The following is a 26,129-nucleotide window of genomic DNA, read 5'->3' as shown; positions in this document are numbered from 1 at the left end:
TTTAAATTTTGAACAACCCAACAAAAAAGTTACATACTGTACGTACTTCTCAGCCACCAATGACTATAATACAAAGAACAGAAAAAAGACATGCTGCTGAAGTGAAATACAACTACAACCTTTTGTTCACATTTTGTCCATCTTTAAGTTCTCAGCCTTCACTTTTTTCACTTTCTTTTTAGCTTTCAAGAGCCCAAAAACGGCAACAGCAATAATGACTACACCTACAAGAACAAATGCAAACAGGACATAAAGGGCCACTTCTGCATCTTGCGCGAGAAGCTCCAAACCCAAAAAGTCCACTTTGTTCTCAAGGTTCTGGGTTGTGTTTGTGGGGGGAGTTGGGTTTGTGGGGGGAGTTGGGTTTGTGGGGGGGGTTGAATCTGTAGCACAACGGTGAAAAAAGACAGAGAGAGAGAATTAGACATGTGAATAAATCTGCAATTTATGTCTTGATTCAGAAGAAGCGCTGCGCTTCAAGTGAAGTTTGCTGACTGCTTGACAGTTTCCTGTATATTGTCTTTGAACATGAGAACATCTTACCATCAGACTCCAAACAGGCATGGGGTCCACTGGCTGGATCTGGAAAACCGTTGCAGGAGATGATGGAGGCATAACGAGAGGCTGATGCTTTGGGGATTCTCGGAAGGTTGAAGTCAGAACGGTTTACATAGAAAAGTCCAAACTGCTCATCGTAGCCAGAAGCCCACTCAAAGTTGTCCATTAGTGACCAGGCGGTGTATCCTCTCAGATCAACTCCATCCAGTGTTTTGGCTGGAAAAAAGTAAAATAAATACTGGAACTGGTAGCATCTTCCACAACACATCATGAAGATCTGAATCTGCTCTTTCTCATTTCTTTTAATAATTTAAGGCAATAATTTAGCCAATTAAGCTTAATTAAATCTGTCCACTTCTTGTTTTTTATTGACTTTAGTACCTTTCAAAGCTGCATTAATGTAGGTCTCATAGTAGTGTATTCTGCGAAGGTCGTTGAGATTCACTTCTCCTCGTTCTGAGATCCCATTCTCCGTCACATAGATGGGTGGGTTTCCATAATTATCCTTGATGAACTTAAGAAGTTTCCTGAATCCAAAAGGTGTGATCTTCAACCAGAAAGAGCCAGACTCGATCCAGGAACGATCCGCAACAGTTTCCACTTTGCTGTAGATTTGATTGGAGATTAGTTCACAGTGTAACTTTCACTCAGATATTTCAACCTCTATTTCTAACACTTTACATAAATATAAAAATTTTCAGCTGAGACAGTGCGAAAACCATGGTGCTTTGTTCCCTCAAAAACGATCAACTTACCGATCGCCTTCATAATCCTGCAGATTCAATCTGGGAGAATGATATGCAAGGACAGTTGTGTAATGGTTAAAGCCAAAATAATCATGAGTCCCCTTGATCCTCTCGATTTCAGCAGGGGTAAACTCTGGAAGACTGCAAAAAAAAAAAAAAAGAGATGGCATTTTTTGAACTGTTTTAAACATGGGTGACATGAGATCAAAAGACAAATTGTAGACTAACTGGCAGTTATGCAATAATTTTGTCAATTTTTAATGTAATAAAGCCAATAATACAATAACTTGTCAACAAATGTAAGAAGACAATTAAAAAAAATTGCAACCAGAATTGAAAGTGTTACCTCAATGACTGAGTATGACATCTATCTCATCCACTATACCTACTTTTGATAAAGCACAAAACTTCCACAGGAAAAGTCTGATTTCTCAGAAATGTAGTTTGATTCTTCTTTCTTTTTTTTCAAATATTGGCTGCAGTTACTTTTTGAAATTATTTTATTTTGTACCTTTTTAGAATATTGCCAAACGCTAATGTGGCAATGATTCAAACATCACACTGTAAACTATAGGCAAGTTGACATATTAGTGGCTTTACTTCATTGAAAATGCCTAAAATTACGACCTCATTAGCAAGTATTATGTTACTGGTATTATTTTTTTGGCACAACACACTGTACCGGCTGTGCTCCAGCCACCCCAATTCATATATGGATGAATCCTACCCACATGGTTTCAAACAAATTCCTTCAGCATAGTTATTTTTGGTTGATTGCCAGACTTCCTCATATTTATTTCATGTAAGTTGATGACATTTTTGATGGCTTAGAATTCTTTGGAACTAAAAGCAACCCTTTTCTTTAGTACAGAATATCTGATTGTTTATGTGTTTCACCACGACTGAAGTGTTTTCTTGTTCAGCTGATGGTCTAAAGTTTATTTCATAATTTCACTTTCTTTCAATTACTTTTACAATAAATACATTTTTAAAATTTCTTGGCAAACACCAGGGGAGGATCTCACTTTTGAAACAATTTCTTAGATCTTAAAAGTGAAGAAGTAGATGTACCATATAATATATATTGTGCTTTGATTGGTTGAACTTATCTTTTAATGTTTCATTACCGTGATTCTGGAAGTCCTGCAGCAAGACTTCTCTCACGAATGATTGTTTTCATGATCTCAGGATAATCTCCATTGTAGACAGGATTGGCAAACCAGCCAATGAAGAACTGTGGAACAAATCATACTTGTCAGAATTAGTCAACGCTATCTTATTAGTTATTATTCGACTAAAAAGTGTACAAGGTGAATCTGATGAACTCCCAGTTGATTAAATCTCATTTCTCTGCTAAACAGTAAATGAGAAAAAGCAGCAACACTTGGCAAATAGACTTTCAGCACTGACATGTATTTCTCTACCTGTATGTAGCGCTGAGCTGCATCAATGTCCTCTTCCTTGTAAGGGTTTCTTGGCTCTGCCCAGTCCGAATTGATGGTGATGGAAATAAGCCCGTTTTGTGTTGCACGATACTTGTCATTATAAAGATGCCAAACCTCAGCATGAGCCTTGAGCAGGTTGTGAGCTGCAATGTACTGCTTGCGGAAAACACCTGTAATAAATAAAGTTAAATTATGTGTGTTATATCCTCGGAACCATAGCCATTAAAACATTAATGTGACACAAAATCTAGATAATAGAAAACTTTTCCAACAATGAATGTTCAAAACTGGTCACTGACATAAGAGAAGCTGTTACCTGGAGCAAAAGTGCCATATCCATAGCCAAGGTTGGCCACAATGTATGGTTCATTGAGAGTGATCCAAAACTTCACTTTGTGCCCAAGTCTCTCGAATATAACATCAGCATATTCTTTGAAACGCTGGACTATGGTTTCATTCTCCCAGCCTCCCAATCTCTGTAGGGCCAAGGGAAGGTCCCAGTGGTACAAGGTGACCTGAAAAATGAAGGATAGAGTGCAAATGAGTTTTACAGTTTGGGCAAGGGGCAACTGGTCAATAGGGGCAGACCCATCAGACGTCAATCAGACGTTTTCCTTTGAAGACACCAATATACACTATATGCACAGAAAAGACATAGTTTTTCAAGAAATTGTTACAGGAAGCCATTAATGTGAAATCTATTAACAGAGGAGATTTATGCCTAGAAGTCCTCCCTATTGACAACATTTCTCACCAATTTCAAATAAATCCAAAAACCCTGCTTCAAAGGATCATGGTAACTCACAAGTGACCTCCTTTGAACTACTGTGACCAAATGTGAGCCAAGGAATCCCATTGAAATTCATCACAGTAAAGTATCAACAAGCCACACCCTGGGCCCGACGCCCAATTAACACTGAAAAACTGTGATGAGCATATGAAATCTTTGACACAACCACAGAGTTTAAATACCTGAACTGACCAACATTTACACAAGCCAGCATAGTCAAGGGGAATCAATATATATACTTTATCTAAATCTATACTACTGTTAATTCCGTTAAGAACTAGCAGAGTCAAATATATTCAAAGTCAGTAGTTGCCAGTGGGGAAAAAAATAATACAATAAAGAAATCTGTCTTTTAGTGATACAATCCCACAACCTACCTGTGGAAGGATGTTTTCTGCATGCAAGGCATCTATTAATCTGCTGTAGTAGTTCAGTCCCTCTTCGTTGATGTATTTGTTCGTGCCATCAGGCAGGACTCTGGGCCAGGAGATAGAAAATCGATAGTTGGTCACTTTCAGCTTCTTGAGCACTTCCACATCCTCGTCAATCTTGTTGTAGCTGTCACAAGCAATATCCCCAGTGTCGAAGTTGGACACTCTATAAGGAGTATGAGCAAACTTGTCCCAGATGCTCATTCCTTTTCCATGGGTTCTCCAGCTTCCTTCGATCTAAAATTTAAAAAAAAAAAAGAGAGAAAAAAAAAGTCGATCCCATTCACATAATATTCCAGTTCCACTGAAGCACTTCTTCACTACTGCAATTTAAATCTTTGTTTGTTGCTGTTGAAAAGGATATGATGTGTTGGCCTACCTGATGAGCAGCACTGGCAGTGCTCCAACGAAAATCTTCTGGAAAAAATCCATAAAGAGTCTTCTCGTCATCTGGCATTGGGAAGCCATTGTCTTTAATGACTTGGTAGTAGTAATGTGCAGAGCGCTTTGGTGTCCTTGGCCGGCTGGGGTTTGTGAAATCAACATGGTGTAGACCAAATCCAAGTTCGTATCCTCTGAGCCACTCAAAGGAATCCATGAGAGATGTTGCCACATATCCTTTCACATTCACTCCATCCAGATTGTGAGCTGTATGATAAATGATGGCATAGACATAAAGTGATAAACTAGAAAAGTGGAATTTATATTGTCACACAAAATCTATTTAAACTTAATCATCTAAATAAAGGTGATTACAAAAAGTGGCTGTGGGATTAACATTGGTTATGTCAACAGGATTCTCACCACATTATGGAACTTGACATTGTTATCTCGAAACAACACTCAGTAATTCATGCACACACTCACCCTTTAAAGCCTCATCAATGTAGGTTTTGTAGAGAAAGATTCTGTCTGTGTCATCAAATGTTGTTGTTGAATCTGTGGCCACTCCATTTTCAGTGATATAAATCTCTGGATTTCCATATTCCTCTTTGATCCAGTTAAGAAGTCTTCTCAAGCCCCAAGCCACAGCTCTCTGCCCATCAATGACTGTGCTTGGTGCATCACTTTCCTCAGCAAGTTCAAAGTCCCTGTCATATTCAAACGATGGGGGGGTAGTCTGACTTATTACATGGGTTGCTATTTGTGTAGTGTAATGATTTGCACATAACATGTCAGCAGTTCCCTGAATTAAGCTCTTTTCTTCTTCACTGAAGGAAGGTAGTCTTGACTCTGAAAGTTCTTGGAGTTCACTTTTGTTTCCAACTTGCCACTTCAGTGCATCAGGATAGTCACCATTCTTGAAAATGGGGTGGGCAAACCAACCTAATTGGAATTGCATTGCACGGTCAGCAGCGTATACCTCACGGGGATTATTAACATCAACAGGCTCGATCCAATCAGCATTCAGGGCAATGGAGACTTTGCCACCTTGGGAAGCACGGTACTTATCATCATATGTATGGTAAGCTGTAGCGTGAGCTTTAATCAGGTTGTGTGCAACTTGGTATGGTGCTGTTCCTGGATTTCTAATCCTGGGAGGATACTGTCCAGTTCCATATCCTAACCAAGCAATTGTGTCAGGCTGCTGGAAAGTTATCCAAAATTTCACTCTGTCACCAAAAGTGGCAAAACAGAAGTCAGCATAGTCATTAAAAACATCAATCATTTCAGGATTTTCCCAGCCATTCAGCTCAGTTTGCAAAGCATTAGGGAGGTCATAATAATAAAGTGTTACCATCGAGGAGATATTTGCTGCTACAAGGCTGTTAATGAGATTGTTGTAATAGTCAACCGCTTTCTGGTTCAGGGAGGAAAGCCTTCCATTAGGAAAGATCCTGGACCAGGAAATAGAAAATCTGTATGAGTTTACCCTCAGACCTCGCAGCATGTAAAGATCTTCATTGAATCTGTTGTAACTATCACAGGTTGTACTTCCATTGGCACCCTCAGGGATACCACTACCAGGTGCATTAGCAAAGGTATCCCAGACACTGGGCCCTTTCCCATCAGCATTCCAGCCACCTTCAATCTGGTAAGCTGAAGAAGAAACTCCCCAGCTGAAGTCTTCTGGGAAAGTGCCATAGTGATAGAGCTTCTTCTCATAAGTTGTTTGACCTGTGAACTTTCTCCAAACATCTGTGGCACTGGATGGGACGGTGGACGGTGGCAGTGGTCCTACTTTCTTTGACTTCAGCTTTTTCTCTTGTGAACTATGAAAGACTGTGTTTTGTGGAGCAAAACCATTTTTCTCAATGACCTCTGAGTAAAAGTAGGCAGACTGTCTTGGGGTCCTGGGTCTGTCAGGCAGATCGAAGTTGACATAATGCAGACCAAAACGTTCGCTGTAGCCTTGTGGACCTTCAAAGCCATCCAGAAGTGACTGTACAGTAAATCTCTGCACATCTACATTGTCCTGTTTTACAGCTGTTGGGAAAAGAAATGCAGATATTTAGCCACAATACTATGTTAAAACAATTTTTAAATGAATTAAAGAATTTTTATTCTCAACATACCTTTCAATGCCTCGTTGATGTAGCTCCTCAAGTACTGTATTCTGCTTTGATCATTGATGATGTCCCCAGTGTTCTCTGTTGGCATCCCATTCCCAGTTATATAGATTGGTACTTTCCTAGTTTGTAAGTACACTGTTGAAATGTAGTTTAGAAGCCTTCTCAGGCCCCAAGGCACAGAGGAGATCCAGTCAGAGGCTGTGGCATTCCCTGAGGGGTGCACATCTGATCTGAAGTTACCCACCCCCTCAGGACCTGCGACGCAGCCACCATTATTGTGTGTGATTACCCGGGAGGTGTAATGGTTCAGTCCAAAAAAGTCAGCCGTGCCAACAATTCTCTTCATCTCTTCAGAAGTGAACGTTGGTAGTATTGCAGGCACAGAGAATGGACATGCTGCTCTTTTCTCTTCAATTTGAGTTTTCAGAATTGAAGGATAGTCTCCGGCTCCAAATATGGGATGTGCAAACCAGCCCAGCATAAACTCAAGGTAGCGCTCTGTGGCAGCAACATCTTCAGATTTGTGGGGATCTGCTGGTTCTGCCCAGTCAGCGTTTAATGCGATGCCCACTTGACCTTGTTGTGCCGTTCTGTACTTGTCATTGTAGACATGCCAGGCTTCAGCATGGGACTTCAGAATATTGTGAGTGACCTGAAGAAATGCAGAAACAAGTATAAGTTGAATGGACCTCGCCCTCAGTGAAACATCAGGATGTTTATTATGAGTTTTATTATCACCTGATAGGCTGCAGTCACGTAGTCCTTGACACTAGGAGCATGTTCACCGGTGCCATATCCAGCATGGCTCACCACCCAGGGACTACTGAATGTGTTCCAGGTCTTGACCCGGTCCCCAAATTCAGAAAAACAAAAATCTGCATACTCTTTGAAGGCCTCGACAATGGAAGCGTCAGTCCACCCACCTCTGTCCTGGAGAACCTGGGGCAGATCCCAGTGGTAGAGAGTGACAATAGGTTTGATGCCTGATTCAATGAGAGCGTCGATGAGGCTGTTATAGTAGAGAACCCCATCCTCTGATTGGCTGTCATTGTGGCCTGAAGGGAAAATACGGGCCCAGGAGATAGAAAACTGGAAGGTGTTGACTTGGAGACCTCGCAGGAGGTACAGTTCATAATCCACCTTGTGGTAACTGTCACATGCGAGGTCAGCAGTTTGATTTTCAAAAGCTTGGCCTTGATGCCCGAAACGGTCCCAAATGGTCTCACCCTTTCCTCCCTTTGACCATCCTCCTTCAACCTTGAAGGACTCACTGGATGTTGCCCACTGGAAGCCAGCAGGGAATGAGTCAGTCAGGAAAGCATCTCGATCAGCTGCAGTTTGATCTCTAAACTTGTCCCACACAGTTTGGTAACTGTTTCTGAGGTCACTCATCTTCCCAACGTCTGGAACACTGTAGGTTGTAATCAAGAGAATGACTTGTGAAAAAAAATAAATACACTGTTAGCCTCTCTTTTTCATCACAAAAAATATATTATTATTTTATTATTATCTCATCCTCAATGTTGCTCTTTGTTTTTTTTATTTCCATACATAACTACTTTTTCTACATGTTTTTTTGTTGTAAAACACAATTTTTATCTTGTTCAAAAGATAATTATCCTGTGTTACAAGCTTGAACCATGTTGTTTGTGAGCTGAACAGGCATAATATCTAATTTTCATATATTTACTTAAGGTTACATACAAGCATTTTGACAGATTTTCAAGCTGTCTCACACCATACAATACCTTTTTTGGGAGGAGTGCGCAGCAAAAGTGTCCAACGGCAGCTTTTTGTGTCCATGCTCCAGGCTCATGCAGCTGCTGAAAGCAGCTATCAGAAACACCAAGAGGATATTCCCCAACACAGCCATGGTGTCTTGGTGTGAATGAGCCTCAGTGGGGCTCGCCTTTTATAGAAGTCTTGTTTACAATCTTGAACTTTCAATCAGACCACAATTTTTACAACTGTCACGGTCACGCTTTATGATGTGGACAGGAGTTTCTAATATCACACATGGATCAAATATAAAGAAAAAAAAAAAACGTCTATCAAGAACAGACAAGAGGCTGTTTGGTTCACGTGACCTGACAATGAATAACCAAATAAATACTGCAATTTGTTCAGTCATTCATTATTGATTCCAGACATTTGGCCTTCAAAGACTGGAGTCTGTTCTGATGATAAGAGTTAATCATCATTTTTAAAATTTTAACTCAGTTGTATTATTATAAAAAAAGAGGCAAACTGTGTAAATATTTGCGTTAATCTTGTAACTTTTACTCTCAACCACCTTACTTCAGATTCAAAGACATTTCTTTGCAATCTAATCAGCAGGAGAAGTAACTTTAATCATGACGGAGGTGAGATAAAATTTATAGCTCCAGCCTGTAAAAATAATTAACCGGAAAGAGACATCACATGCTGCAGATATCACAGCACGGTAACTGTACCCTCATTTAAAAATCGGCTTGCACCCAAGAAACATATAACTAATAGACCCCCACAACTCTATTGAGACAGAGTAGAGACACCCAAACTCGATCAATCTCTGATTTGTAAATGTGTGAAGAAAAGTGAAGTCAAGGGACCTGAGACGAGAGAGACTTCAAAAACAAACAGGAAACAGATGAGTCGTAAAACATGCACCGTGACTGTTTACACACTTCGACGGCTGAATCCTGATGGTCTAGCTGGGTCTTGGCGGCAGTGTTGTGAAGATGAGGGGAGCTGAACAGGGGTACAACCCTGATGTAGCAGGGGTGCCTCTTGGGGGCCGCTATGGGCTCCCTTGGAATCAATGGCTGAGAGAGTCGGGCCGCCATTTTTCAGATATCAGTCAAGTGCTTGGCAGGAATCGTCAACTGGAAACAGGACGGGGTCTCAGAACCAGGAACAGAATGTGACAAATTGCTGGAACAGGGAACGTGGTACCACAGCAGAACTCGCAACAGGACACTCAACTGAAGCTCTGAGGTTCTTCACAGCTGATGACAGTCCAAAAATCACAGCCTCCGCTCCACTCTGTCACGTCCAAAGCAAGGATCAAGTCCATTTTCTGATCTGTCAAGCACTGACGGATCAAGTTCCACAGACGACATTGTACCAAACAGGAAAAAGAATGGCGGCAGCCTCTAAATTTTCAAAATTAAATCGAGTGTATGTCTAAAGTGTTTGCATTTCAAAACATTTAATTGATAGTGAAATTAAAGGTTAGACATATGTGTATATATATATATATATATATATATATATATATATATATATATATATATATATACATACATACATATATATGCAATGTGAAATGTGCTTGTCGCACCAAATTGTTTGTACAATAATCCTATAATAAATAAAGTATTTTCAAACTGTTATGTACCAATATTTGCGTACCCCAAATTCATAGATTTGGTTTTATTTTGAATGACCTCACAGGCCTCACATTCTGTCACATTTACTTCATTGACACAACACTGGATGAGGAGACACTCATTTTTTTTAGAAGTTGAAAGCCAAAAAATACCTTTTAATCCTTTGTACAAAGATACCAACAGAAAGGGGAGAGTATGGGCGGACATAGCGCCAGTTTTACAAGTGGATGGTGAGTTAAATTCACTTACATGCTTGTAATGAGTGTTTAATACTTAAAACTTTGTTGTAAATAATAAGAGGCCAACCCATCTTCTGGGTTCAGTGGCTGCAGTGGGGGTGTTGGGTTTCACATACAAGACAGAGGCGGTCTGGAGCGGAGTGGACCGGAGAAACCGGACAAGCATGGTGTGGAATGAGGCCACCAGGCACAGGTGATAGGCAGATAAGTTGCTATATTAGTCTGGAAAACAGTCATTTGGAAAGTGTAAAGAATTTGAATCCATGGATAAGAGTTTTGGGTGAAATTTTCAAGATTTGAATTTAAAAGCTTATTTGGTTTTGAATAGGTTGTGACATTCAAACTGATCAAACACTCATTCAACATCAAGTAAAAGAATCACTAACATTATCAGGGTTGAGCAGAGTGGAACTGTAAAGGATAGTCAATATTTGCCTAATGTTAACCTTAGCAGGTTTTTTTTTTAATGTTTTAACTTTACTTGCATGTTCTGATCTATTTATTGTGTTTTAAGTTGTTTGTTGTTTTCAAGTAGATCATCACCCCTGAAGACAGCAGACCAACCCCGAGCAGCAGTCAACAAACAAACTAGCAACAGGTGAGGGACTGCTTCACATGAAAGGAGGAAGGCAGAAGAAAGACGGGGAAGCAGACTGATCCCCATTTTTTTCTCCACAGCAGAGTTTTGCCATTCCCCACCAGACGTGTCAGTTGTGCAGTCTCACCAGAGGAGGGACTGCAGGATCATGCGAGAACTGGATCATCTTGTGACATGTGTGGAGAAAGCCCTCCACAAAAATACACAAGATACTTACATACATAACATAATTTTACAAAATACTGTGTTTCTTAGCTTCTACGATAAAACATTTTTCCAACATCCCATGAACTTGATGATACTGAAGGTGTAAATACCAACCTCCCTTGTGGATTTGTTGTTTGTTTGAATACCTGAACTGGCTGCTTAATGTTTGCTTCACTAAACCGAACCAACCGGTAACATCCAAGAATACTCTATAATGACCTAATGAAACAGTACCGCCATTACACTCCTGTACTGGATAATCACAAACATTTCTTCCAGCCCATTTTTAATCTTTATTATCAAACCCTGACAATACCACTGATGATCGAAGTGGCTAAATTGCACACACACAAATTGGTTGTGTTTTCAGGGTGTTTTTGTTGTTGATTGAGATTTAAGAATAACAAAACCACTGACTTCACGCATGAACAGGAGTGCTCAGATGAGAGCTTTTTATGCTTCAGTTCATATGCATGTGAGAAGTTGTCACTTCTGTGTTCATTGAAATTGAGAATGAGAATGAGCACAATAGGTAGATTTATAAAAACATATTCACAACAGGTTCTATTCTGCATGTAAGGGAAGTTAAATTAAGGCATTTCGAATGAGAAAGGTTGCTGAGAACTTCCGCTACAAAAGTAACAAAAGAGAATGAAACAAAAACAAAATAGACTAAATAGTCGTTCATAAAATGATGAGCATGATTCTTCATGTCAAATTTTGTGAAATCTTTTCCATTTGGTTTGATATTTGTACAGCCATTTAAAGATACCAAGCAACATCGGAACAAGCATCATTATCTGTGTGATCTTGTGTTTTTAGTAAGTAAGTAAGTAAAGTTTATTTATATAGCACCTTTCACAGACAAAAAGCCACAAGGTGCTTCACAGCATACATAGATAAGACAACAATTAAATACACATACATAAATAAGCAGCACTAAAAATGTGATCAGAAACAGGCCCAAAAAACTAAGCAAATGCTTGAGAGAATAAAAAGGTTTTAAGTTGTGACTTAAAAGTGTCAACAGTCACAACTGATCGAAGAGAGAGCGGGAGATTGTTCCAGAGCCTGGGAGCAACGGCCTGGAACGATCGGGCTCCTCTGGTCTTGAAGCGGGTACGCGGCACCTTTAAGAGATTCTGGTCCGCAGACCTTAAAGCCCTCACAGGGGAGTAAGGCTGGAGCAGATCGCGAATATAAGAGGGAGCTTGGTCGTGCAAGGCCCGAAAGGTTAAAACCAAAATCTTAAAGTTCACTCTATAAGAGACTGGCAGCCAATGAAGTTCCTTCAAAATGGGAGAAATGCGGGTCCATCTGTTTGTGCGGGTCAAGATTCTTGCTGCAGAGTTTTGCACAAGTTGCAACCTCAAAAGCTCCTTCTTATTCAGGCGTGAGAACAAGCTGTTGCAGTAGTCTAAGCGCGAAGAGACAAAAGCATGAATGATGAGCTCTAAATCATTGAATGAGACCATTTTCCTAAGTTTAGAGATTTTTCTCAATTGAAAGAAACAGTTTCTCGTCAGCTGCTTGCATTGCTCCGCCAGAGACATGTCTTTATCAAAGAAAACACCCAGGTTTCTAAGACTGGATTTAGCAGACTGCCCGAGGTCACCAAGGTACTGTTTGATCCCTGGAATTGAGACATCCGGGGCGAAGATGAGTGTTTCAGTTTTGTCTGCGTTAAGTTGGAGAGAATTTTCGCTGAGCCATTGTTTTATTTCTGCCAAGCAGTGGAAAAGGGAATCCAGCTTCTGTATCCCATCTGGCTTGAAAGAGCAGTAGAGCTGGATGTCGTCAGCGTACAAGTGGTAAGAGACATCCTTAAACCTTTGGATTATGTTACCCAGGGGGAGCAGATACAATAGAAATAAAATAGGGCCCAGGACGGAGCCCTGAGGCACCCCACTTGCCAGATTCATGGACTCTGATTTAACCTGGTTTATAGACACACAAAAGCTGTGTCCAGACAGATATGAAGTGAACCACTGGAGAACCAACCCCGACAGTCCCACATGGTCCCTCAGTCTACATAACAGGACCTGATGGTCAACAGTGTCAAACGCTGAGGACAGATCCAAGAGAACTAGTACGGTGCAACTGCCCGAATCGGCAGACATCATTATGTCACTGGACACTTTTAGTAGGGCTGTTTCTGTGGAGTGGTGCTTACGGAAGCCAGATTGGAATTTGTCGAAGAGGTTGTATTGGTCGAGGTAGGAAGACAGCTGATTGCAGACCACCTTCTCAAGAATCTTTGACAGAAATGGCAGCTTAGAGATGGGCCTATAACTATTTCGGTCTGCTGGGTCTAAACCTCCTTTTTTTAGAAGAGGCTCCACAATGGCGTGCTTGAAGGCATTCGGGAACACACCTGATGACAGAGAGAGGGTTATCATTTCAGTGACCGAGGGACCAACTGCCTCCAGAACCTCTGGGAAGAGTCTACAGGGAATGACGTCAGAGGAACAGGGTGAGAGTTTCGTCTTGTTTACCAGAGCCAGAACATCAGCAAGAGTTACAGACTCGAAGGTGAACCACAAGCTGGAGATAGGCTCAGCAGCAGCTGAGGCACCACACTGAGGGGGTGGCATGTTGTCCTTGAGCTTCTTGATTTTATCAGCGAAAAAATTCAGGAAAGCATGGCTGTCGGCTTCAGTGACCAGGCAGAGTACAACTGAGTTGCTAACAACAATATCATAAAATTTTACAAAACAATAATCATAAAAGCATGGGAGTCTTATCAAAGGGCTTGAATTACTGTGCTTTCCTATTGCTTTGAGCTGATAAAGTTTAATACAGCCAGCCACGTTTATCATGGAGTACAACCTGTGGACACGTTTTTTTTTTTTTTTTTTATAATAGTTCCAGCCTATTTGAAATAAACAACCATAAAATCTGGAGTGTAAAAGGAGACTGTATAAGTGAGTGGGTGAGATGAAAACTGTAGTACAAGCTTTGTAAATTTGAGCTCACATGTTTGTTAAACAAAATATGAATTGTTGCAAAATTCAGTCCCTCTTTGATCAAGGTTCCTCATTTAGTTATGTTATCTTAAAAAAAAAAAGAATTGAATTGCCATTAAACTGTTGTTGGTGTTATTCATAAGAAATGCCAATGACTTTTTTTCACGTCCTTTTTCTAGAATTTACAGTATTCCACAATTCAACCAAATAAGTGAGTTCAAATGTGTGGCAAAGGTTTGAAGGTCAAACCCAAACTGAAGGAGATCCTTTCCTGACTGAATCGTTCGATGCTGGCTGCCAGTGGGCCACATTCACTGAGTCCTTTAGGGTTGAAGGAGTTTGACAGGGGGTGAGATCATTTGGGACCACTTCGGGCATCAAGGCCAAGCTTTTGACAGTCAGACTGCTGACCTGGCACGTGACAGTGACCAGGAGCTGGATTATGACATTTACCTCCTGCAAGGTTTTCAAGTCAACACCTTCCAGTTTTCTACCTCCTGGACCTGCATTTTCCCTTCAGGTTACAAAGACAGACAATCAGAGCATGGGGTTCTCGACTACAACAGCCTTGTCAATGCTCTCATTGGATTTCTTTAAGAAATAATTGTTTTGGTGTGTTTCACTGGTGGTGCATTTCATTCATTGATGAGCATTCTAATAAACTGCCCCAGGACCATTCTGACCTGAAGACATAGTGACTGCAGATTGCTGGTTGCACATTCGTAAATGTGCAACTGTACAAGTTTCACTCACATCTATGCTGAGGTTCTCGAAACTGTTTTGGTTCTCATATAAGTAGTGATATGAAAGGGGTTGAAATGCACCCTATTGACCACGGAGAAAGGGTTTGACTACTATATGTGACAAAAAAATCATAATGTGATTACAAACCCCAATAATTATTAAAATATTGGACCAAAATATCACACAAACATTTAATGAATATGTTCAGACACAACATCTGCAGGTTTCAAAACTTATCTCAAACCATAGGTGTCTTTTCTGTAGATGTCTATTTTCATGTGATTTTTTACAAAAAAACCACCTTTTTTGTTTGTTTTGTTTCATGTATTCATGTTGTACAACGCTTCATAACTTCTAGAAATCACTAGTTTCACAATCAATGATGAATATATAAGTCCACTGATACTCAGGGAAATGCGGACTGTCAACATGTAGAAGAGAAAAACATGGAGGGAAAACATTTTTACAACAGTATTGTTTTAAAAAAAAAAATCATTCATTAAAAGGCCACCGGGGTCATCGCTGATTTTGGCATTTTGAAGAATTAAAAGTGTAATACAGGATTTTGATTTCCGGGTGGATCACCTAAATAATTGGTGGGTCTGTTTGTCAATCATTCTGACGAGCTGGTTTTGTAAGGCAGTTTGCTTGCGCCCAATAAGCTTCTCCCTTTTGCGCATGCGCATTCAGAGTGTTTATGTAGCCGGTGAGCTTCTGAGCTAGTACTTACAGATGGCGAGTCTGACATAATGAAACTGTTACTGTTTCAGAAAACAAGCTTTATGTATGAGCGAGGCCGATCGCAGAAACTGTAAACAGAGCCGTGCACGTCCGGAGAAGAGGAAATCGTGCTCGCACGCTTCCGCGTTTCCTGGGAGAAGCAGGAGAGCCGGGCGGATGGTCTGGAGCATGCGCGTTGTTCAAAAAGTGAGTAACAGACGTTTGGCTTTGTCTTTTCGAGAAAATCCTGTATTATACCTTTAAGAATGGAGTCTAATGATCACATCAGTGCTCCTGAACCTGAATGTCAGTGAACCTGAATATCCACACGTTCAGGTTCCTGGGAGTCCAGATCTCCGATGACCTCTCCTGGACAGCCAACATCACAGCTGTCATCAAGAAGGCCCAGCAGGGTCTCCACTTCCTGAGAGTCCTCAGGAGAAACAACCTGGACAGGGAGCTGCTGCTAGCCTTCTACCGCTCGTCCATTCAGAGCCTGCTGAGCTACTGCATCTCCACCTGGTACGGGACCTGCACCGAGGTGGACAGAGTGAGGCTTCAGAGGACAGTCAAGGCAGCACTGCGAATCGTCGGCTGCCCTCTCCCCTCCCTGATGGACATCTACTCCAGCCGGTGCCTCAGCAGAGCTCGCAACATCATCAAGGACAGATCACATCCCCTGCCCTCTGGCAGGCGCTACAGGTGCATTAAAACAAAGACTAATAGACTGAAAAACAGCTTTTTCCCGAGAGCCATCACCACCCTGAACTCGGCTTTACAACTACTCTGGTCACAAGAGTAAATGCAAATGTGCAATATTGATGCCACTGCGGTTGCTGCTACTTTTTTATATACTTATTTAGACTTTTACTTCAACTTATTACTTGCACTGAAGGAGAAGGTCTTCAATTTCGTTGTACACTTGTATAATTACAATAAAGGCTATTCTTCTTCAACAGACACAGATCTCTTCATGCTCACAGATTAGTGAGCATGAAGAGTCCTGAGTTAGCATGTAGTGTAACTCATATAAGGTTTGAGAGACTACTGGTGTCTGGAATCTGCTTTCAGAGCTCAGGAGGTGAAAATACTTAACCTCACAAATACAGAGTAGGAAAAGTGCATAATGTTTTTAGAAAGCCGGATGGTGGAGTGAATGACATTGAGGTGGTGTCAGACTCTCTGGAGTGCCAGGTGACCCCATTGTTCCAGTCTCAGAGGACAGACCACAAAGCAGTGCTGTTAAGGTACAGGAGGAAGCTGCCGGGGTTCGACATTTACCACATCAATCTGTATCTTACCAAAAAGAACCTGCACATCACCGGGAAAGTCTAAATTCTGAGGAAATAATGAAATTTCACTGTTTCAGGAGGGGAAGGCCAGTTTGAACAGGTGTGTTTTTAGATAGAATTTGAAATGTCGGGACCTTGTGTGGAGCGAGTCCTTCAGATGATGCAAGCAAGCAGACAACTTTTGGATGAATGGGTGAACAGAGGTGGTTTCAGAGAGAGGGGTTAAAAGTCAGGGTGATGTTGTTGATGTGGGAGGTAAAGGTAAGAGTGCTGTCACGCAGCTGATAGCACGCGGACTCTTGATCTACTGCAGCGCTGTCAATGTTTAATGAAAAACTGTCAGATTCATGGAGTGTTTATTTGGTACCAGTGAGAAGAATTTGTTTTATATCTGTTGAGTTTGAGAAAGTTACGAGTGAGTGAGAGGAAGTAATGCAGTAAGATTGGAGGACAGGTAGAACTGAATGTCATCCATTGACTGTCTTTCTCTCTCTTGTCGGGACTTCAGCATTGATTTATTGAGTTCATATACTCACCAACAGAATAATTTATTGACGCTGTATGGTGTTTGATCCTTTATCTGAAAAATATCCAGACACAGCAGGATCACTTTTGATTGTGCAACATTAATAATATCTTTACTAATCTTGCCGATAACAACACAACAAAGTACATTGTCTGTGTCAAAAGTTATCATTTCCAAGTTTTTATTGTACAGGACATTGGACACATCGATAGAAGTGCAAGGACAGAGGGGACAATAAAATTTTAAGAGGAAACTCTACTGGATTATGAAACGTTCGATCAAATCTGAAAACATTGAAGACACAAATCCCAAGAAATGAACAGAGTGGCACACAGCCGGTACAGAAGATGTTCATTATAACGCGAATGGTGCAGAAAGAAAATTATATAGTTAATATCTTGATGATAAACTGTCCATTTTGAAACAGCATGACAATTGTTAACTTATGAGGGTATTTAATTATATTAATAGCTTTTTCAAATGTATTTTTACATTATCCGAACCTGAACTGGTACCTTCACTCTCCCAGTGTAACATCTTCTGTAAATATTGTTCCTTGATTTGGAACAAAAAGGTTCTTGCTGAGAACTTTACACAATTTTCCAGATCTTTTTAGAGGTAACTTTTAATTTGCTCTGGAGATTTGGATACATTCCCATGAAGATACAACCCCACACATCTTAATGTTGGTCTTAAGTAATTCAGGGTTATTTTTGTTTATTTTTTTAAGGCACTTGCAATCTATACCCTGCTGTAGATGCAACTCATATTTTTATTTCACTCAGAAATGCTAGTTATAGAGCAAGCAACTGAGTATATCACTTTATCCCCTTATCATATTGTATGCAGGGTTGGGCGATGTGCCGGTGACAATCCCAGCCAATTGTGGGTAAAGGCATCTGAGACAGTCTCACACACTCACAGGCAATTTCACCAATTCATGCATTTTTCTTCAGACTGTGAAAAAGCCACACAGATGAGTCTGGTCAGCATTTCAACCCATCAACTTCTCATTGTGACTAAGACAGTACCACTGAGACAGTTAAGCATGCACTCATTAGAAATTCCCACCACAGAGGCGAGAGGGCCTGCCACTGCTCTGCTGTGTGAGATTTAATAGTAACTGTAGCCTTGAAGATAATTGACTTGCGCCCTCCAGAGGTCATTCAGCAACATTGACTGACATTTTGAAGCTATATATTCATCCATCCAACAATCTCTCTGTCCATGCCATTCTAAACAGAATTACAAAGGGGGAGCGACGAGGCAGAGTACAAGTTTTTTTTTTTATTATTCCTCATAATAGGGGTGATGATTACATCGACAACATGACATACACATGACCAATCCGTATTAAATATTTAAATATTTCATATGTCACATTTTGAGTTTCGAACAACACATAAAAAAGTTAGATACTGCATACAGTACTCAGTTGAATATGATCATAATTCAGTGAGCAGAATACAAGAAATGCTGGGGCAGTTTAATACAATTGTGTATCTTTTCTTCACATTTTCTCCATCTTCATCTCAGAGCTCATTTTCCTTGCTTTCTTTTTAGTTTTCATGACCATATAGACAGCAAAAATAATGCTGAGTACGGCTACAAGCAGAAACGCAAAGAGGACATAAAGTCCCACTTCAGCGTCTTCAGGCAAAAGCTGCAAACCCAAAAAGTCCACTTTGTTCACGGTGGTCTCGGGCGGGTCTGCACCTGTAGCAAAAGGGTGAGAAAAGGAAAAAACATTGAGAATGTCAGTAATTCTACCAAAAAATTAAGTGACTGTATTCTTTTAGAATATGAGAACATATTATTATGATTAATATTATTATTATTATTATTGTCACCAGTACCAGTGCCAGACTTCAAACATGCATGGGGTCCTTTATCTGGATCTGGGAAACCGTTGCACATGATGATGGAGGTATAACGCGCTGCTGATGCCTTGGGAATTCTTGGAAGGTTGGGGTCGGAGCGATTTACATAGAAAAGTCCGAAACGCTCACTGTAACCAGAAGCCCACTCGAAGTTGTCCATTAGTGACCAGGCGGTGTATCCTCTCACATCAACTCCATCCAGACGAATAGCTGAAAAAAGAAAAAAAGAAAAAAAAAATTGTTAGAGTTTTCTAGCCTACCTTAAGAAGATGTATGAAAATCTCAGATTTCATAAATTTCTGATACTACTCTGTTATTACATTTATGGGATGCAAAATATATAATGCCATAAAGCTATCTTAAATCTGTCTGCTTTGTTCCCACTGATCTTGGTACCTTTCAAAGCTTCATCAATGTAGTGCTCATAGAAGTATATTCTGTGAGCGTCATTTAAGTCCACTTCTCCTGCTTCCGAGATCCCATTTTCAGTGACATAGACGGGTGGGTTTCCGTAATTATCCTTTATGAATTTGAGGAGTCTCCTGAATGCAAATGGTGTGATCTTCAGCCAGGAAGAGCCAGAATCGATCCAGGAACGATCAGGAATAAAGGCAACTGACCTGTGTATTTGATCAGAGGTTAGTCAGCATCAGTGATCATGTAACGTTCAGTTTAATATTTTCATATCCAATTCAAGTGCCTTTGCTTTTAATATAGATGTTTATATGTTAGGTACTCCTAAAGCAAGGCAAAGTGCCTTTTTGATCAACTGATTCGATTTCTGTCTGCAATCCACTTCCAAGTTACCATCTGAAAGTCTTGTTTTCATTTCAACTTACCGATCACCTTCATAAGTCTGCTGATCGAGTGGTTGCTCAATATGAAATCCAAGAACTCCCGTGTAAAAGTTAAAGCCAAAGTAATCATGAGTCCCATTGATCCTTGCGATTTCTTCAGGGGTGAACTCTGGGAGCCTGCATAAGAAGAAAGAAAAGCACATTTTTCAAACTTTTTCTGAAACTTCTTGCATACAAGCCATTACCTTCTGATCAATGCGATTCAGATCGGGTTTAATATAATTATTGATCACGTGCTTTGAAAGTGTTGCATATTTCGAACATCAATACAACCCACAGCTCTGTAACACAATGTCTCACATCATGCAGTCCTTTTTGATTGACTCTCAGATGTATTCTTATTTTTCACTTGCGATAATATGGGTCCATTTACAAAAAAAAAAAATCATAACTGCTCCAGTGCTTTTACTTGAAACGATCTGATGGGTCTTTAACATACAGTATGCAATGGCAATGCAGCTGTTGAGTTTATAATTTCCCTTCAATTTGGAGGGTTATCTGCCTCACCAAGGAAGGTGCAAACTGAAAAAAAAGTTCATCCTATATCATTGAAATGATCTGTGGGAGTATCAGTGGAATAAAATTGGGCTTTTTGATTGATTGAACTACAATAATATGGTCTGAATCTCAAGTCATTACCATGCATGCAATAGTACTGATCACAGTTTTACCGTGATTTTGGGAGTCCTGCAGCAAGGCTTCTTTCACGAACAACTTTTTTCATCAGCTCAGGATAATCACCTCTGAAGATGGGATGGGCAAACCAACCAATGAAGAACTGTGGAATGGTGAGGATTAGTGTAAAATATCTTTATGACAATGAATGTGCTGAAAAGTCTACCAAGGAAACCAGATGAATTTCTGGTAGATGAAATATCATCCATTTGGTAAGCAGTTAAAAAAAAAAAAACAGCAACATTTCATAACTTCATTTCTCTACCTGCATGTAGCGTTCTTGTGCAACCCAGTCCTCGTGCTTGTATGGGTTTCTTGGGTCTGCCCACTCTGAATTGATTGTAATGGAGATGATGCCATTCTGTGTTGCTCGATACTTGTCATTATAAACATGCCAAGCCTCGGCATGGGACCTGATCAGGTTGTGAGCAGTAATATACTGGTTGCCAACGAGACCTGGAACATTTCAAAGAACATTAGTTCCAGACAAAATTCATGAATGTTTCAAGATGTTCAAGGCGGCATTTGATGTTAAGGAAGCTGTTACCTGGAGCAAAAGCGCCAACTCCATAGCCAAGGTAGGCCACAATCCAGGCTTCATTGTGAGTGATCCAGAACTTCACTTTGGGCCCAAGTCGTTCGAATATAAGATCAGCATATTCTTTGAAGCGCTGGACAATGGTGTCATTCTCCCAGCCTCCATCTTTCTGCAGAGCCAGAGGAAGGTCCCAGTGATACAAGGTAACCTGAAAAATGAAATAAAGTGTCAGTACCATTGATTATATTTCAAAGCAATATGTGTTTTAATGCTCACAGTTCTGTTGGTCTACACATAAAAAGACCCACTGTTGCATCATGAGGCCACCTTAGCATTCACGTAAGCATTTTATTAAAATAACCACGTGAAATTTAAAATGCAATTTCTTACTTTTTGTAGTTTTTGTTTGTTTGAGGTCACATGTATGACCGGCTCTACTCTTATTGGTGTGGTCTGATATTCCATCATTAACCCCACCCAATTATCCAGACAAAAACAAATTAAGTTTTTGGAACGGATCGCACGCTGATGATCAGATTTCAAGTAAAAATTGAAACCAATCATCAATGTAATGTGCTTTTGGAAGGTCAGGTTGAATGTTTCTGATGAAGGTTTAGTTCATAATCTAGATAACTTTGGATAATGAACTAAACTTGTCTGTGTTCATATTCCTATGAAATCACAAGACAATGTGTTTGGAGTTCATAAACCCAACAAGTTTGTCTCAGGTCGTCTCTCCAGGCATTTTGATTCATGCCAAGTCTTACACAAGTTTATCCAGATACTACACGTTGCAGCCATTGTCAGTTTTAAAAAGTAAAAGGCTTTTAGTAATCCAGACAATATCACTGTTTACCTGTGGTTCAATGTTCTCTGCAAGCAAGGCATCGAGTAATCTATGATAGTAGTTCAGTCCAGCTTCATTGATGTTATTGATAGTACCATCAGGCAAGACTCTGGACCAGGAGATAGAAAATCGATAGGACGTGACTTTCAGTCTCTTAAGTACTTCCACATCCTCCGTGATCTTGTTGTAGCTATTACAGCCGATGTCCCCAGTGTCACTGTTGTGCACTTTGGAAGGAGTATGGGAAAACTCATCCCAAATACTTAGTCCTTTTCCATCAGCTCTCCAGCCTCCTTCAATCTAAAATCACAATAACAATAAATTAAGGAATCATTTCCAGAAAATCTGTTGAAAATGATGTGCAATGATGGCCTACCTGATAAGCAGAGCTGGAAGTGCTCCAGCGAAAACCTTCAGGAAAGTGTCCATAAAGAAACTTGTCATCCTCTGGAATTGGGAAGCCATTGTCCTTAACGATCTGGGAGTAATAATGTGCCGAGCGCTTTGGTGTCCTTGGCCGGTTTGGGTTTGTAAAATCAACATGGTGCAGGCCATATGCAAATAGATATCCTCTGGTCCACTCAAAGGAATCCATGAGTGATGTTGCCATGTATCCTTTCACATTCACTCCATCCAGATTCTGAGCTATATGATAAATGACAGGATAGAAATGATCACTGAGCTATAACAATGCCACGTATATCGTCAAACTTAACTTATTTGTCAAAACGAATAACCTAGCACAGTATGGTAACTGATATATACTGGCATCACCAAAACTGACTAAAAGCTAGACTTTTCACAACATCACAAACAATTAAATCTTACAAAAAACAAACCTCAAAACTGATGTGCACACTCACCCTTTAAAGCCTCGTCAATATAAGTTTTGTACAAAAAGATTCTGTCTGTGTCGTCAAATGTGGTCCACCTATCTGAAGTAACTCCATTCTCAGTAATGTAAATCTCTGGATTTCCATATTCCTCTTTGATCCAGTTGAGAAGTCTTCTCAAGCCATGAGACACAGCTCTCTGGTTTTCGATAGGCGTGGTTGGTTGATCAAACATTTCGGACAGTGTAAAGTCATAGTCATTCTCCATGGATGGGGGGTTAATTGCAGTTATTGCATGGCCTGCTATTCTTGAGGTATAATGATTTGTACAAAACATGTCGGCAGTTCCCTTGATGAAGTTCTTATCTTCTTCACTGAAGGAGGGTAATCTTGACTCTGAAAGTTCTTGGAGTTCACTTTTGTTTCCAACTTGCCACTTCAGTGCATCAGGATAGTCACCATTCTTGAAAATGGGGTGAGCAAACCAACCTAATTGGAATTGCATTGCACGGTCAGCAGCGTATATCTCACGGGGATTATTAGCGTCAGCAGGCTCGATCCAATCAGCATTTAGAGCAATGGAGACTTTGCCAAATTGGGAACCACGATACTTATCATCATATGTGTGGTAAGCTGTAGCGTGAGCTTTAATCAGGTTGTGTCCAACTTGGTATGGTGCTGTTCCTGGATTTCTAATCCTTGGAGGATACTGTCCAATTCCATATCCTAACCAAGCAATTGTGTAAGGCTGCTGGAAAGTTATCCAAAATTTCACTCTGTCACCAAACGTGGCAAAACAGAAGTCAGCATACTCATTAAAAATATCAATCATTTCAGGATTTTCCCAGCCATTCAGCTCAGTTTGCAAAGCAGTAGGGAGGTCATAATGATAAAGTGTTACTATAGGGGAGATATTTGCTTCTACAAGGCTGTTAATGAGATTGTTGTAGTAGTCAACCCCTTTCTGGTTCAGGGAGGAACGCCTTCCATTAGGAAAGATCCTGGACCAGGAAATAGAAAATCTGTATGAGTTTACCCTCAGACCTCGCAGCATGTAAACATCTTCTTTAAATCTGTTGTAACTATCACAGGCAACTTGTCCATTGGCATCCTCAGGGACACCGCTGCCACCTGTACTAGTTAAGGTATCCCAGACACTGGGCCCTTTCCCATCAGCATTCCAGCCACCTTCAATCTGGTAAGCTGAAGAAGAAACTCCCCAGCTGAAGTCATCTGGGAAAGTACCAAAGTGATACAACTTTCTCTCCAAAACAGTTTGACCTGAGAACTTTCTCCAAACATCTTTGGCGCTGGATGGGACGGTGGACGGTGGCAGTGGTCCTACTTTCTTTGACTTCAGCTTTTTCTCTTGTGAACTATGAAAGACTGTGTTTTGTGGAGCAAAACCATTTTTCTCAATGACCTCTGAGTAAAAGTAGGCAGATTGTTTTGGGGTCCTGGGTCTGTCAGGCAGATCGAAGTTGACATAATGCAGACCAAAACGTTCGCTATAGCCTTGTGGACCTTCAAAGCCATCCAGAAGTGACTGTACAGTAAATCTCTGCACGTCTACACTGTCCTGTTTGACAGCTGTTGGAAAAAGAAATGGAGATTTTTAGCCACAATATTGTTTAAATAGATGTTTGAAATTAATGAATTTTTATTCTCAACATACCTTTCAAAGCCTCATTGATGTAGCTCCTTAAGTACTGTATTCTGCTTTGATCATTGATGACATCCCCAGTGTACTCTGTTGGCATCCCATTCCCAGTTATATAGATTGGTACTTTCCTAGTTTGTAAGTACACTGTTGAAATGTAGTTTAGAAGCCTTCTCAGGCCAAAAGGCACAGAGCTCCCTGAGGGGTGCACAGCTGATCTGAAGTTACCCACCCCCTCAGGACCTGCGACGCAGCCACCATCAACATGTGTGATTACCCGGGAGGTGTAATGGTTCAGTCCAAAAAAGTCAGCCGTGCCACGGATTCTAGTAATTTCTGCAGGAGTGAATGTTGGTAGTATTGCAGGCACAGAGGATGGACATGCTGCTCTTTTCTCTTCAATTTGAGTTTTCAGAATTGAAGGATAGTCTCCGGCTCCAAATATGGGATGTGCAAACCAGCCCAGCATAAACTCAAGGTAGCGCTCTGCAGCAGCAACATCTTCAGATTTGGAGGGATCTGCTGGTTCTGCCCAGTCAGCGTTTAATGCGATGCCCACTTGACCTTGTTGTGCCGTTCTGTACTTGTCACTGTAGACATGCCAGGCTTCAGCATGGGACTTCAGAATATTGTGAGTGACCTGAAAAAATGCAAAAACAAGTGTAAGTTGAATGGACCTCACCCCCAGTGAAACACTGAGATGTTTATTATGAGTTTTATTATCACCTGATAGGCTGCAGTCACGTAGTCCTTGACACCAGGAGCATGTTCACCGGTGCCATATCCAGCATGGCTCACCACCCAGGGACTACTGAATGTGTTCCAGGTCTTGACCCGGTCCCCAAATTCAGAAAAACAAAAATCTGCGTACTCTTTGAAGGCCTCGACAATGGAAGCGTCAGCCCACCCACCTCTGTCCTGGAGACTCTGGGGCAGATCCCAGTGGTAGAGAGTGACAATAGGTTTGATGCCTGATTCTATGAGAGTGTCAATGAGGCTGTTATAGTAGCGAACCCCATCCTCTGATTGGCTGTCTTTGTGGCCTGAAGGGAAAATGCGGGCCCAGGAGATAGAAAACTGGAAGGTGTTGACTTGAAGACTTCGCAGGAGGTAGACGTCATAAATAACCTTGCGGTAGCTGTCACATGCCAGGTCAGCAGTCTGATTTTCAAAAGCTTGACCTTGATGCCCGAAGCGGTCCCAAATGGTCTCACCCTTTCCTCCCACTGACCATCCTCCTTCAACCTTGAAGGACTCACTGGAAGTGGCCCACTGGAAGCCGTTAGGGAATGAGTCAGTCAGGAAAGCATCTCGATCAGCTGCAGTTTGACCTCTGAACTTGTCCCACACAGTTTGGTAACTGTTTCTGAGGTCACTCATCTTCCTGACGTCTGGAAGACTGTAGGGTGTAATACACAGAATGATATGTGAAAACAAGAACACTTTCTGAACATTTAACCTTCCTAATTTATCACTGAAAATAAACTCTGACTTGACTGTTTATTCAATTTACTCAATGTTCCTCTGCATTCCTTTTTCCCACATAGAAATACTTTGTAGCATGTTTATGTGATTGCAAACACCCTTTATACAATGTTGCAATGTTCTTACAATGTTGTTTGTGAGCCAATCAGCTATAATATCTAATATGAATACGTTTTTTACGTTCACACAGAAGATTTGCTCACATCAT

At 40.8% G+C, this 26,129-nt stretch overlaps 2 protein-coding genes across 2 annotated transcripts; both read right to left on the bottom strand.

Moving 5' to 3' along the window:
- Positions 1 to 126: 126 nt before the first annotated feature.
- LOC115403404 (lactase-phlorizin hydrolase-like) lies at positions 127 to 7,875 on the bottom strand. The gene is made up of 12 exons (XM_030112269.1): positions 7,222 to 7,875; positions 6,487 to 7,135; positions 4,838 to 6,397; positions 4,350 to 4,618; positions 3,917 to 4,207; positions 3,049 to 3,264; positions 2,729 to 2,905; positions 2,432 to 2,538; positions 1,314 to 1,445; positions 940 to 1,163; positions 539 to 774; positions 127 to 327 (listed from the first exon to the last, which is right to left on the bottom strand). The coding sequence occupies exons 1-12, from the start codon at positions 7,873 to 7,875 to the stop codon at positions 127 to 129; spliced, it is 4,716 nt and encodes a 1,571-aa protein (XP_029968129.1).
- A 10,781-nt stretch (positions 7,876 to 18,656) lies between these two features.
- Positions 18,657 to 25,816, bottom strand: LOC115403403 (lactase-phlorizin hydrolase-like). The gene is made up of 12 exons (XM_030112268.1): positions 25,163 to 25,816; positions 24,452 to 25,076; positions 22,807 to 24,366; positions 22,320 to 22,588; positions 21,953 to 22,243; positions 21,106 to 21,304; positions 20,824 to 21,014; positions 20,555 to 20,661; positions 19,866 to 20,000; positions 19,423 to 19,646; positions 19,003 to 19,236; positions 18,657 to 18,862 (listed from the first exon to the last, which is right to left on the bottom strand). Exons 1-12 carry the CDS (start codon positions 25,814 to 25,816, stop codon positions 18,657 to 18,659), a joined length of 4,695 nt encoding a protein of 1,564 aa, XP_029968128.1.
- Between the last annotated feature and the right edge of the window lie 313 nt (positions 25,817 to 26,129).

The sequence above is a fragment of the Salarias fasciatus genome, chromosome 16 (assembly GCF_902148845.1).
Source record: "Salarias fasciatus chromosome 16, fSalaFa1.1, whole genome shotgun sequence".
Taxonomy (NCBI): domain Eukaryota; kingdom Metazoa; phylum Chordata; class Actinopteri; order Blenniiformes; family Blenniidae; genus Salarias; species Salarias fasciatus.
Note: the sequence above shows the minus strand (reverse complement) of the source record. Positions and strands in the feature narration are given on the sequence as shown.

Coding starts and splice junctions, on each gene's coding strand:
- LOC115403404 (XM_030112269.1), bottom strand. CDS start 7,875: ATGAGTGACCTCAGAAACAGTTACCAAACTGTGTGGGACAAGTTTAGA. Junction 2,539..2,728: donor CAGCTCAGCGCTACATACAG/GTAGAGAAATAC, acceptor TTTGTTCCACAG/TTCTTCATTGGCTGGTTTGC. Junction 1,164..1,313: donor CAGGATTATGAAGGCGATCG/GTAAGTTGATCG, acceptor TCAAATCTACAG/CAAAGTGGAAACTGTTGCGG.
- LOC115403403 (XM_030112268.1), bottom strand. CDS start 25,816: ATGAGTGACCTCAGAAACAGTTACCAAACTGTGTGGGACAAGTTCAGA. Junction 24,367..24,451: donor CATCAATGAGGCTTTGAAAG/GTATGTTGAGAA, acceptor TTTTTCCAACAG/CTGTCAAACAGGACAGTGTA. Junction 20,662..20,823: donor CACAAGAACGCTACATGCAG/GTAGAGAAATGA, acceptor ACCATTCCACAG/TTCTTCATTGGTTGGTTTGC.